At 40.7% G+C, this 11,830-nt stretch overlaps 1 protein-coding gene across 1 annotated transcript; it reads left to right on the top strand.

Annotated features, from left to right (window-relative positions):
- Positions 1–1,019: 1,019 nt before the first annotated feature.
- On the top strand, positions 1,020–11,280 carry LOC309880099 (putative DMBT1-like protein; the record flags this gene model as incomplete). Its single annotated transcript, XM_082764630.1, has 8 exons — positions 1,020–1,356; positions 1,831–1,860; positions 3,440–3,520; positions 3,896–3,973; positions 5,933–6,013; positions 6,354–6,431; positions 6,993–7,103; positions 10,916–11,280. 8 exons carry the CDS (start codon positions 1,020–1,022, stop codon positions 11,278–11,280), a joined length of 1,161 nt encoding a protein of 386 aa, XP_082620756.1.
- Between the last annotated feature and the right edge of the window lie 550 nt (positions 11,281–11,830).

The following is an 11,830-nucleotide window of genomic DNA, read 5'->3' as shown; positions in this document are numbered from 1 at the left end:
TTCACTACACCTGACAGAACTAGCCAGAAATACGCCGACTGTAAATGGAAGAGCTGCCCTACAAATATTTAATGCCACACTTTGGTTTAGTCAAACTTACATTTTGAAATGCTTTGAGCAGTGTGTAGTGTATTCTTCAGTGCTGAGTTAGATGAAGCCTGGGCTCTCCAACCACACCTGAACAGGTATTTGCAAAGAGAGCACTTTAAGCTAACTCGCTGGGCTGTCAGCCAAAGCAACTGTCAGTCTGTACAAATGCTTCACACTCTCACCTGCTATTACGGCAAAAACATGGCAAAGGTGAGTAACCTTTTCTACTGCCCCAGTAAAATCTGGCAGAGCTCAGCTCACAGTCGCCTGTGTCTTCACAGGAGGTACATGAGGACTTGTGGGGTTGGATTACTTTGTTCTTGTGCTGCCTTGAAATAAGGTTCTCTATGATCATCTTCCACTGAACTACGAGAGAATGAGCATGTCCTTCCAGGCACAGGAAGGAACCGCAGGATTATTCTTGCTTTGAAGACACACCACATAAGAGTACTAACTGTCCATCTCTGCGTCAACACAGAAAACCATAAAATATATCTAGAACTATGTCAGTGCTAATAATGTGCTTTCTTATCTGATACAGCAAGTGGTTTCTGGTGGCAGCCCACAGGAGGTGGAGATCCAAACTCAGCATGGAACAGATTCTTAGAATGGATAAGAAACACATTTGGACGCAAAGGTAAGAGAGTGAGACATACTCCAGAGCGAGAACACACCCAGTCAGCAATACCCTAACATGACAGAGCAGCTCCTGCATGAAGCAGAGCTTGAGTGAACTGGGCTGAATTAACAGCACTGATCCTGGCTCCCTGCCCCATGCATTTTGTGCACTGCAGGTGTTCCCCAGTGAGCCCCAGGAACTGGGGACACAGAAACACTGCACAGCCCATCCCTGCAGAGAGGCGGATGCAGCCTCAGATGTGAGAAGTTTACATTTTCTGTAATAAACAGATTGAGATGTTTGCCTGCCAATGTTTGCTTTCATTTTAGAAGATCCACCGCAATTGCGACTGGCATCTGGTGGGGACAGATGTGCCGGAAGGGTTGAAGTTTACCACGAAGGTGAATGGGGGACAGTCTGTGATGATTACTTCAATATGAACAGTGCCAATGTTGTATGCAGACAACTTGGTTGTGGCTATGCTGTTTCTGTCTACGGATGGTCTTACTTTGGCCCTGGCAAAGGAAACATCCTCCTGGATGATGTGCAGTGTACAGGAACTGAATCTTACCTTTGGGACTGTCCGCACGCTGGCTGGAACAAAAATGACTGTGGACACAATGAAGATGTCGGTGTCATCTGTTCAGGTAAAAAATATATAAATCTGTACTTAGAAAACTCTCTTTGGATTTTTCTGTCAACTGTAAAAATGAGGAACATTCAGAAATCAGACTGGAGCTGAACTGTGTGCAAGCAGAGGCTCCTTGTACTTAGGCTGAACCAAGTGATCAAGGAACACAAGGATGTTCTGTACAAAATACCAAGACCAGCAGCAACAAGCACTGAGTATGAATATGCTGAAAAGAAAATAGTCCAAGACGCTTTAGTCAGCATCTTATTGTAGGCTCTTCCCAAAATAAGGCAGGCAAACAGTTAACATGAGGTAGAAGTACTTCCAGAAGATGTAAACCAAGACATGTCTGAATTGAAAAAGTGTTTTAATTTTTTTGTCATAAACATAGATGAAATCAACAATCGCATAGGTAGAAGCAACCTATTTTGAAGCAATAAAAATAACTCCACTGTAAATATCAATTTTTTGCTTTGTTCTGTCTTCACAGATGCAGTATCCTCCACGACTACACCACCAGGTAAGGCAGCGTTTTTGAGACATAAATCCATTAGCACTTCACCGTATCCTTAAATGCTCAGAGACTAATTTTTAACTTGAAAAATCATATGATTAGATTTCCTTGGCAGACAGTATCCTAGAAAGGTGCATGTTCCTAATTTTTCCTCATTACTACTTTTTCATCTATCCCAAAATTATTTCTGTTGTTTGGATTTCTCTTAGGAATTGTATTTGCCTTTCATCTGCAGGGAAAGTTAACATTCCAGCCAGACCCAGTACACTGCTAACAATTAGGAAAACATAAAACAAGTCTTTACACTCCAGGTATAAGCTTGTGACTCTTGTTTTTTCACCACCATGTGCCTGAAATAATGGAATAATGGAAATAGGAAATCTTAAAATATAGGTGCCGCTCATGTTTCTCATGATTTATTTATTTATTTATTTATTTATTTTTAAAGTGTTGAGTTAATCATTAATGTACTTTGTGGTGCACAAAGAAGTGGGCACTAAAATGCAGTTCTCAACCATTTGCCCAAAAGTGAAAGGCTGGTTCCCTAAATAATTTCTCCTCAAGATCTTTATCAACAAAACCAAACACAAAACAAAAACAAAAACAAAAAAGTGTAGTAGCACTGATCTATTGCCGCATATTCTAAGCATCTACATCTGCCTTAACGGTACCACTGGCAAATATCTCAGAAGTTCATTTAGAACTGTCACTAATTGACAGCAATCACACTACCAGGTCTAGTGCATTAGCCCACTGCTACACGAAACCTGACATTTAAATTGTTTTACCAGTGTCTCAGTTCTCATGACCATCATCATAGTTCCCTAATAATTTATTTCCTCTATCTTCCAACATCCTTAGAGAATCCCCAAACTACAAGTTCATCACCAACAATTGCCACAGACAGCACCGTAACCTCTACCACAGAACTGCCGACTTGTACTGGCAAAGGCAAGGGAAAAACTCAAGCTGTAAATGGCACCTGCAAAAATTTGGGGTAATATGCAATTTGAGAAGCATACAGGAGGAACACTTGGAATTCAGTAGAAATATTTCATTATCTAACCCTGTATGTAAGTAGCCTTGGAGGAGCCAATGGCCAACACCATCTTCATTTTCACAGGAAAATGTGTTTGGAGGGAAAACAAGTACATGATTAAGTCTACCTACAATATAATTATCAAGACTGTATGATGAGATCTGTACAATTGGATCATCTGAGGCACTCTTATCTGGATATTTTCTTCACCTTCAATTCTTTTAATAGTTTGACCTAATATTTCCAGGTTCTGAAGTTAGTGAATAGGTGGAATGGCAATCAGGTGTGCTCATACCATGACAAGAGGTATACCAGTTTCATCAGTCTCCCAAATTCACTATTAATTACTACTACATCAATTTATTATTACTAATTAGAAGATGTTCTTCTGAACCAATTAGCAAAAGCTAAAATCTGGTAAACTAACTTCCCTTTCCATGAAGCCCAAAGTACTAATGATTTCACTGAGCCCTGAAATGTTTTTTATTTTACCTGGTTGTGATTCCATCTAGTAACATATTCCCTCACCCCTGCCCATCTCTGCAGCTTCCTCCTCTGCACCCAGCCCAGACATAACAGGGACAGAGACACTGTCTGCTACAGTGACCGTGACAACACTCGAGGAAGGTGAGGAGCACTTGTCTGCTAGCACTCACTCAGGAAATGCCAAAAAAAAAAAAAAAAAAGAAAAAAAAAAAAAAGTAAAAATCTCTGTCTTTATTTCCCTAACAATGGCTACTTTGCATCTTTCCAAATGCCTGTTGCACCTCTAGCAGTAAAAGAACACAGACAGAAATAGCACAGGTATCTTCTGTCTTTAGAGTTAAAGGTTAAATGAAGGTGAGAGACTTTTTTCAGTAACGATAAAGGGCTATGCATTGACTCGCTTCCCTGCTAAGCCCCAACCTGCTTACTTTCATCAAGGTTTCAGACCACGCGTTCACTCCTAATTGCTGCCTCTCTCTTCTTCTCCCTCTTTCCTCAACTTGCTCTTGGCCTCAGATCCATCTTCTGCACCTGCTGTTCTTGCAGAGGAAAATACCACATTGGCCCCTGAAATCCCAACCACAGTTTCTGAAGGTAAGAATGGCCATTTTGCAAGTTATATCTAAAATAAACACTCTGCTAATTGTGTTTTTTTTTTCAACTGGATTAAGAAGATGTGACCATATGAATCTGTAAAATAGTCACAGTAGCCAATGAAAATTAAATATTATTGTGAAGGAGCAACCCTCACTTTAACATCTTCACTTAAAAAATATGAAACTGTCAGATACAGTAGAAATATATGCATTTAATTATTAATTTCCCTGACCTTGTAGCTATAAATACTACAGGTATAGTTTTGTAAAGCAGAAGTGTCCAGATCATTGTGATTTTGTGTGTCCAAGTTTCATAAAAGCTCCAGAACCATTAAGGAGCACAGCCAAACGTTTGAACTCACCTCCTGAGTTGGACCTCTGCCTTTCCAGCTATTTAGCACACTGATAACACAGCTTTTAATTGAGCCTGAGATCTAGAGTCCATAATTCTTCAAAGCACACACCTGCCTTTAATTGCTGCTGGCAGACATTTAATTTCTCATCCTTCTGATAGCCTCCTTAGAAAAATGCTGAATTAATATCTGGATGCAAGTTTTGGTTATGAGGGGAGATCAGAGGACATGCCAAGAAATATTGCAAAATCAGCATCTCTCAGTGCCACCAATGCTTGTCTCTGAATCCCATTTGCTTGGTGCCAACCCCTGGCTTTCTGGCAGCATAGGCAGGCTGCCACTAGCACTCAGACCACAACTCCAATAAGGAGCTGCAAATGTTACTTGCAAATCTCACTTCAAGTGAAGCTGAATGGTGCAGAATTTAAATGAGAGAATCAGAACGAAATAATGATTTATATATATATATATATATATATATTTTTTTAGAAGCATGACTTGGGATAAAGCCATTTAGTCTGTGTTTCTCACCATTTATAACAATATTTATCTGGATTCTTAACAGTTTATAAGCCTCCAGGTTTGGTCGTACCAGATTCAGCCTCTCCCAGCGTTTGGCCCAGCATTTCACAGGCTGTGCCCTGCAAGCTGGGGGCAAGAGCTGGCTCTGCCACCAGCCTCCCCTCTCTACCACGCCTCTTACCAGCTTGTGGTGATGCTCTTCAGTGCAGAGACACCCTGCAGGGAACTGCAGAAAAAACAGTCTGAACAGACTCTCCCTCTCCTTCCCAATGACTGTGACAACTTTGGGAGAAAGACTTTCAGTCAGATAAGACAGAAATGGCTGTAATAAATTTTTTCCTACAGAGAGACAAAATACCTTTGTTATTTCACATTTTGGACTTCATAATGAAGTAGATAAAACACGCTGTGTTGCAGCACTGGGAAGCTATTACTGTTATATATATATATGTTACTGCCAAGTTACAACACCCGTTTCTGTTTTTGCTTATCACACTCCTTTTGCTTTCCTCACTCCCAGTGAGAAAAGTCTGAAACTTTCCTGACACTTGTAATGCAAAGTTTTAAGATGAAGACCCATTTCTGAGCCATATGTGTGGATTTGGATGACAGATAATATACAGACACCCTTTTCTACAAAGTCTGAAACCAATTAAATTCATCAACAGCTGAGTTCAGCCATTCTGCCTTACCCGAATGCGTTCTTTCTCTCCTTTCCTCATTTCTTCCTTCTTGTCATGGCCTCCGAAAACACGACAGAAGCATCAACAGCACCAACCCCACCTACAACAGGCAGTGATACCTCGGTTCCAGAAATCCCTTCCACAGCTCCTGAAGGTAAAAACAGGCACTATGCTGTAAAATCTAAGAATAACATTTAAGTTCCTGTTTAAATTAGATTACGTAAGCTAACTCATAACACCAAACATCAGCTCCAGTTTCTATCATGGATTGATGTTTCACTCCAGTAATGAATTCCTTAAATTTAACAGTCCCTTCAACACCCACATATTCCTCCTTTGCAAACCCTTCAGGTGATTCTGTCTAGTAACATATTCTCTCACCCCTGCCCATCTCTGCAGCTTCCTCCTCTGCACCCAGCCCAGACATAACAGGGACAGAGACACTGTCTGCTACAGTGACCGTGACAACCCTCAAAGAAGGTGAGGAGCACTTGTCTGCTAGCACTCGCTCCCGAAAAGCAAGAAAAATCTTTCTTTATTTCCCTAACAATGGCTACTTTGCATCTTTCCAAATGCCTGTTGCTCCTCTAGCAGTAAAAGAACACAGTCAGAAATAGCACAGGTATCTTCTGTCTTTAGAGTTAAAGGTTAAATGAAGGTGAGAGACTTTTTTCAGTAACAATAAAGGGCTATGCATTGACTCGCTTCCCTGCTAAGCCCCAACCTGCTTACTTTCATCAAGGTATCAGACCACGCGTTCACTCCTAATTGCTGCCTCTCTCTTCTTCTCCCTCTTTCCTCAACTTGCTCTTGGCCTCAGATCCATCTTCTGCACCCGCTGTTCTTGCAGAGGAAAATACCACATTGGCCCCTGAAATCCCAACCACAGTTTCTGAAGGTAAGAATGGCCATTTTGCAAGTTATATCTAAAACAAACTCAACTCTTTAATGATCCCCATGTTTATACCTGTGTATTCCTTCTGTGCAAACACTTCAGTGAATGATGAGACTGAGGCAGCATCTATAGCAAGAATCCTGAGTAAATTCAGCTTGTAATACCAAGGATGTAGTTGGATGGTGTAGTACCAAGATCAGTTTTGAGTCTAGGTGAGCTCAGGTAAAGACATATTGCATGGAAAATACGTGCACTGAAGTTTTCATAAAGAGGGATAAGAACATGCTATTTCATTCTCCAGTAGCCAAGAAGCTTAAAAATCCCAAGCTTTAATATTTATTTATCATAGTATTATGTGATGCTATACAGGGACTCAGACTGAAGTACAAGGGACAATTCCAAGTTTGTTCACTGAAAAAAAAACAACTTCTTGTACTTTCACACATTTCTACAAAAATGACAAATCCTGATTGTTTTAACTAAAAAATTACTTCTGGTTTATATTCACATTTTGCCATTGTTGTTCATAGTTCCTACTGTTTTGGTTTTTTTTTTCCCTCAAAGCTTTGACTGATGATTCTACCACAGAACTGGATGACTTGATCACATCTGCCCCAGTCACAGAGACTAGCGAGCCAGCCACAACTCCAGCATTACCCTCTACAACAAATGAAGGTAAGGAACAGTCAGACACAAGCTGTCTGCCTTGCATGGTTCAGGAGTAAAAACATCTCCCAGATGCAAGAGGATGCAGCTAGGAGACAATCCCATGCGAACCAGGATTGCTTGTCCCATTCTTATACTTCCCCTCAGCATCTGTTAGAGGTCACTTTTGGGGATGGGAAATTGACTTATGTGGGGCTTTGGTCCCCATATAAATGCTGATCACACTGCAAGGTGTGTGCATATGTCCCACCTTTTCCTCATTCTCTTTGTTGGGGCAAATCTTATTCTGGCATCTGTTTTTTAAAGATGTTTTGTAAGCTTTTGAAGAATGAGCTGTTTTAACGAGTCTATGATTTTAATGAGTCTATATATGTTTTAATATATGTTTTATATATGTTTTAATGAGTCTATACTAATTTATTAAGTTTTGCAAACCTTAAAGCCAGAGTTTCACCAGACAGGGCCATTTTGCATCAGTCATCAGCTGAGGGGGGGCCTTTCTACCCACTACGTGCTGTTTTACCTTCTTGTCTGATGAAATTGATAGCAACAGTAGGATTTAAACTCCTAAGCAAATCTCCATTGGGGAAGATGAATATGTACACTTTGCCTCTGGGCTTGACAGATGTTTTCAAGACACAGGAAAAATGTGTAGAACACTACATTTGATGTTCTTTTGTTGATAGAAATCTTCTGTAGTGCCTACAGTTGCTCTTTTAGCTCTCTGCAGATTCCAGGGGGAAATTCACGGCAATCCTCTTTAGAGTCCTCTTCTGAATATTGAAAGACACTTCCCATATAAACTAAATTCAGCACTTTAAACTTAGAGCTAATGATTTTCAAGCCTATTACATTTCTTAAATCCAAGTTCTCCCTGTTACCTCTTTCTTAAATGTACAATCACCTAATGAGCAGCTGAGGGTTCATTAGTGCCAAGGAGGATAAGTAGACCTAGTGTATCACTCTGAGAGCAAGCTGAGATTGGACTAGCTCACTGCAGTGCCAACACTGTTGACTTCCAGTCTTTCTATGGCCCTTCTGTGCCAGCTAAGAGGATGATTTTGCCTTTGTGCCTTGGCTTTCTCTTTGCAATGAGCAGTGCATTGCATCTGTCTGTGCTGAAGTTCAACTTGCTGATTTTTGACATTTACTCTGTTTATGAAGATCATTTTGAATTCTCATCCTGTCCTCCAGAGAGCGCACAAATCTTGCCTTTCCTTCTGTCACTCTATCTGTCCTGTTCCAAAGTGTCAGTGGTAATGGCTGAGGGTTTCATTACAGTACAATAGCTGCGGCTGGCTATTTAACACCCTTACCATCTGTTAGCTCAAGATGCTGCATAGCATGACAAACAATTACTGAGACAACTGATAATTCTTCTCTTCAGAACCTTTTATAGAGCTTCTTCTCTTCTACAGCTTTATCTATTTTCTCAAAAGATCAGAGCTGTGTCTCAATACCAGTGGTAGCAGGTCTAGGAAACGTAGTACAAATCTGCTTAATGCTCCACCCATCAACCTTATTTTTAACAATATATTCATGTTCAAGATCTAGGGTCTATACACCCTATTTTCTACAAATGTTAATTGTCTTAGATATTAACAGACAAATCTTTAGTACAGCAAAGGAGAAATTTAAGTCAGTGTTTCTCTACCTTTTTGCTGCCAGTCATTCCAATTTCAAAAGGATAGAAAAGAAAACTTTCTTGCTTTAAAGAATATTTTACAGAGCTTTGACCAGATTTTGCAGCCTGCCTTACATGTTCAGACTGGGACCTATTCCAGATGAATGAAAAGAAGTTTGCAGTTAGCACACAGCAGTGAAACTGAGAAATGAACGTGGTCCCTCGGGATTTACTTTTATCTTCTTGGCTTTCAGAAGTTGAATGTGAATTTCTTCTTAAATAACTGATCAGTTGACTACAATACAGGTTTAAGGAACCTAATATGAGGTGTATATATGGTTTTCCAAGAATACCTTCATTACTACTTTTAAGTGCTATGCTTGTGTCTATTCAACCATGCATTTGAGCAAACAATTTCATCCTATTTATGCACACTGTGTGCAACAAGGAAGCTGTTTAATGGTTAAAGTGAAAAAGTGCTCTCTTTAGCTGTAACTGACAATCTCATTACTTTTACTTGCACCAACCACAGACAAACGGCTCTTTGGGTTAATGGTTCAGGGAAACTAAGTGCTTACTATTTCTTTTGATTATATTTTACACTTACCTAAGTACAAAACACTGACTTGGAAGAGAAGCAAATATCTAATGCTTTATTTTATTCATTTGCTGAAAGCAGAAAGTTGCCTTTCATCTGTCTAGACACACCCACAAGAATGCATTAACAATTCTTGGGGCTGCTACTTAATCGGTCCTTTATTTCGGATTGACATTCATATTTCAGATTAGTGAAATGCCTCATTTACTTAGTAAGTCTAATTCAGAGGTTGCCTCCCCCTCAGTAAAGCTATTTTTAATATCAGCTGAATCACAATGAATTTATTACTGCCTGTAATCTAAGTCAAGATCTGGATATATATTTTTTAATCTGCCTTTTTCTCTCTCCTCCCACCTAGCCCTAGATAGCTAATGAAGTCCAGTTCTTAAACTTATGTAACACCTTTCACTATCGCTAGTGACTGCTCAACACCTGGTTCAACAAATTAATTAGTTATCTTTTGTCTCAATTATTTTCTTATCCCTGAAATCATATTTGGCAGTCTCATAGAAGTTCAGACCTTGATCTTGGGAAGCGAGCCAAGAATATTGCTGCTGACATTTCTTTACAGCCAACTTTTGCAGAAGGAAATGATAAGCATGGTACTCAGATGGAAGGAGCTTTGATCATGGTCAGCAAAAAGGAATTAAGGGCAAAGAGAGTCCTTGGAAACATGGCACTCATTCTGAATGGATGTGCATTAGTTGGTTACAAATGACTGCCAGGTGACAGCAAAATGTCCCGAAATGAAAACCTTGTAATCACAGACCTACCAAGAAGTAAGACAGCTGTGTGTACTTGGTACAGTTTATGATGGCAACAAACTCAGAGGAACTCAATTATGTTGTCGGCAGAGTCTCTGATTTCATTCTCTGAAAGAAAAATACACTCCAGACCCATAAAACTAATTTGGAACTTCAGATCTCTAAAAGCCTTTCCCTCTGAAAGTGAGATAAATGTGTGGGTTATTCCATAAGTACCCAGCTCTCAGAAATGAGCCTGATCTGTAGAAATAGCTCTGCTACTATTCCTGGGAAATGATGCTGTGCCAACCATCTGTTATGCCAGAGTGAAAAGAAGCTGAATCAGGCATTATTTAAAGAAGATGGGGGGGGGAAAAATGTAAAAAGAAAAAGAAAAAAAAAGAAAAAAAAAAAAAAGGAAAGAAAAAAACACATAGCCTTCAGGTTGCAATGCAAGGTATCTCAGGAAAAGCTTGGCTCTGGGTAGTTGTGTTAATTGTTTAGACAGCACTACTATATAGGTGAGAAAGATGGTAAAGAAAAAGTAGAAATCCTTCTACTTTGCTAGTGGTAGGGATGAGGATCATTTTCCCCAGAGATCAGCATGTTGTGGAAGATGACTTTGTCCATGCCCATCAGATATTGCATATAGTATCAACCAGTGGAAAAACAAGTTCAAGAATTTATAACATCAGTCCTAAAAGAGCGCTGAGGTTCAGGGGAGGATCCTTTGTGGCAGCAGATTACTCTGTGGGCTACCCACTCCTGTCTTCACCGCGGTGCTGGCTGGCCTGAAGACGGGCTTTGGCACAGCCTAGGATAAATGGCAGCGACGTGCGGTGATCTTCCTCCACAGCAGATGCTTCAGCTCAGTCCCTGCGACTCGCAGACGGCGACAGCAGGTGCTCGGGCCGTGTTGAGCTCTATTACAATGGCAGCTGGGGCATGGTGTGCGATGATGGCTGGGACCTAGGGGACGCCGAGGTCGTGTGCCGGCAGCTGGGCTGTGGGGAAGCTCTGCTGTCCGTGCCCGAGGCCCAGTTTGGGCAGGGCTCTGGGAACATCCTCCTTGATGAAGTGCAGTGCGGAGGGGGCAAAAGCAGCCTGTGGGAGTGCTCTCACAGCGGGATAGCAGTACACAACTGGCAGCCGAAAGAAGATGCCAGTGTCATTTGCGCAGGTACACGGGCATGTTTCAGTGCTGATTTCCCATGTGAATGATGACAAGTAGTAAATCAAGTTTCCTCTTCTTGGATTTGGCAGGAAGTTATTCTTAGCAACTTTCTATAGGAGTCTTTCAAGTCAGTTCCCAGTTTTCCAGCAATTCTGTTCTGACTGGAAACATGCGCAGCTGGAGAGCCCAGAAAGAGTACTGGGAACCTGGGGAAATGGCACTGGGAGGAAGCGCGAGGAGTGAGGAGGAAGAAAAGATAAAGAATTTGCTGTAAATTCTCTCCAAAAGAACTGTCTGCCAGTTTGTGCTATTCAATTCTTGGCAAGAAAATGGCCATATGCCTACTGGACTTTACAAGAGAGATACTCTGACACTATTTACTTTAATATTATTATAAAACAAGTGGCCTTGGCAGTCCTACCCTACCTCCCTCTAGCAGAGGTTGAGTCCAAGCTGTGCAAGTGTCTGATTTCTAGCCGTGCTCTGACAAAACAGAAGTGAGACCATTTCTGAAATGTTTCTCCTGCTCTAATTTTATTAAAGAGAGAGTTTATCAGTAAAGACCTCAAGTGGAGTTAAACAACCCAGGAAAATATG

The sequence above is a fragment of the Aythya marila genome (genome assembly GCF_965140915.1).
Source record: "Aythya marila genome assembly, chromosome: 7".
Classification (NCBI taxonomy): domain Eukaryota; kingdom Metazoa; phylum Chordata; class Aves; order Anseriformes; family Anatidae; genus Aythya; species Aythya marila.
The sequence above is the reverse complement of the archived record's forward strand: the minus strand, read 5'-3'. Positions and strand labels throughout refer to the sequence as shown.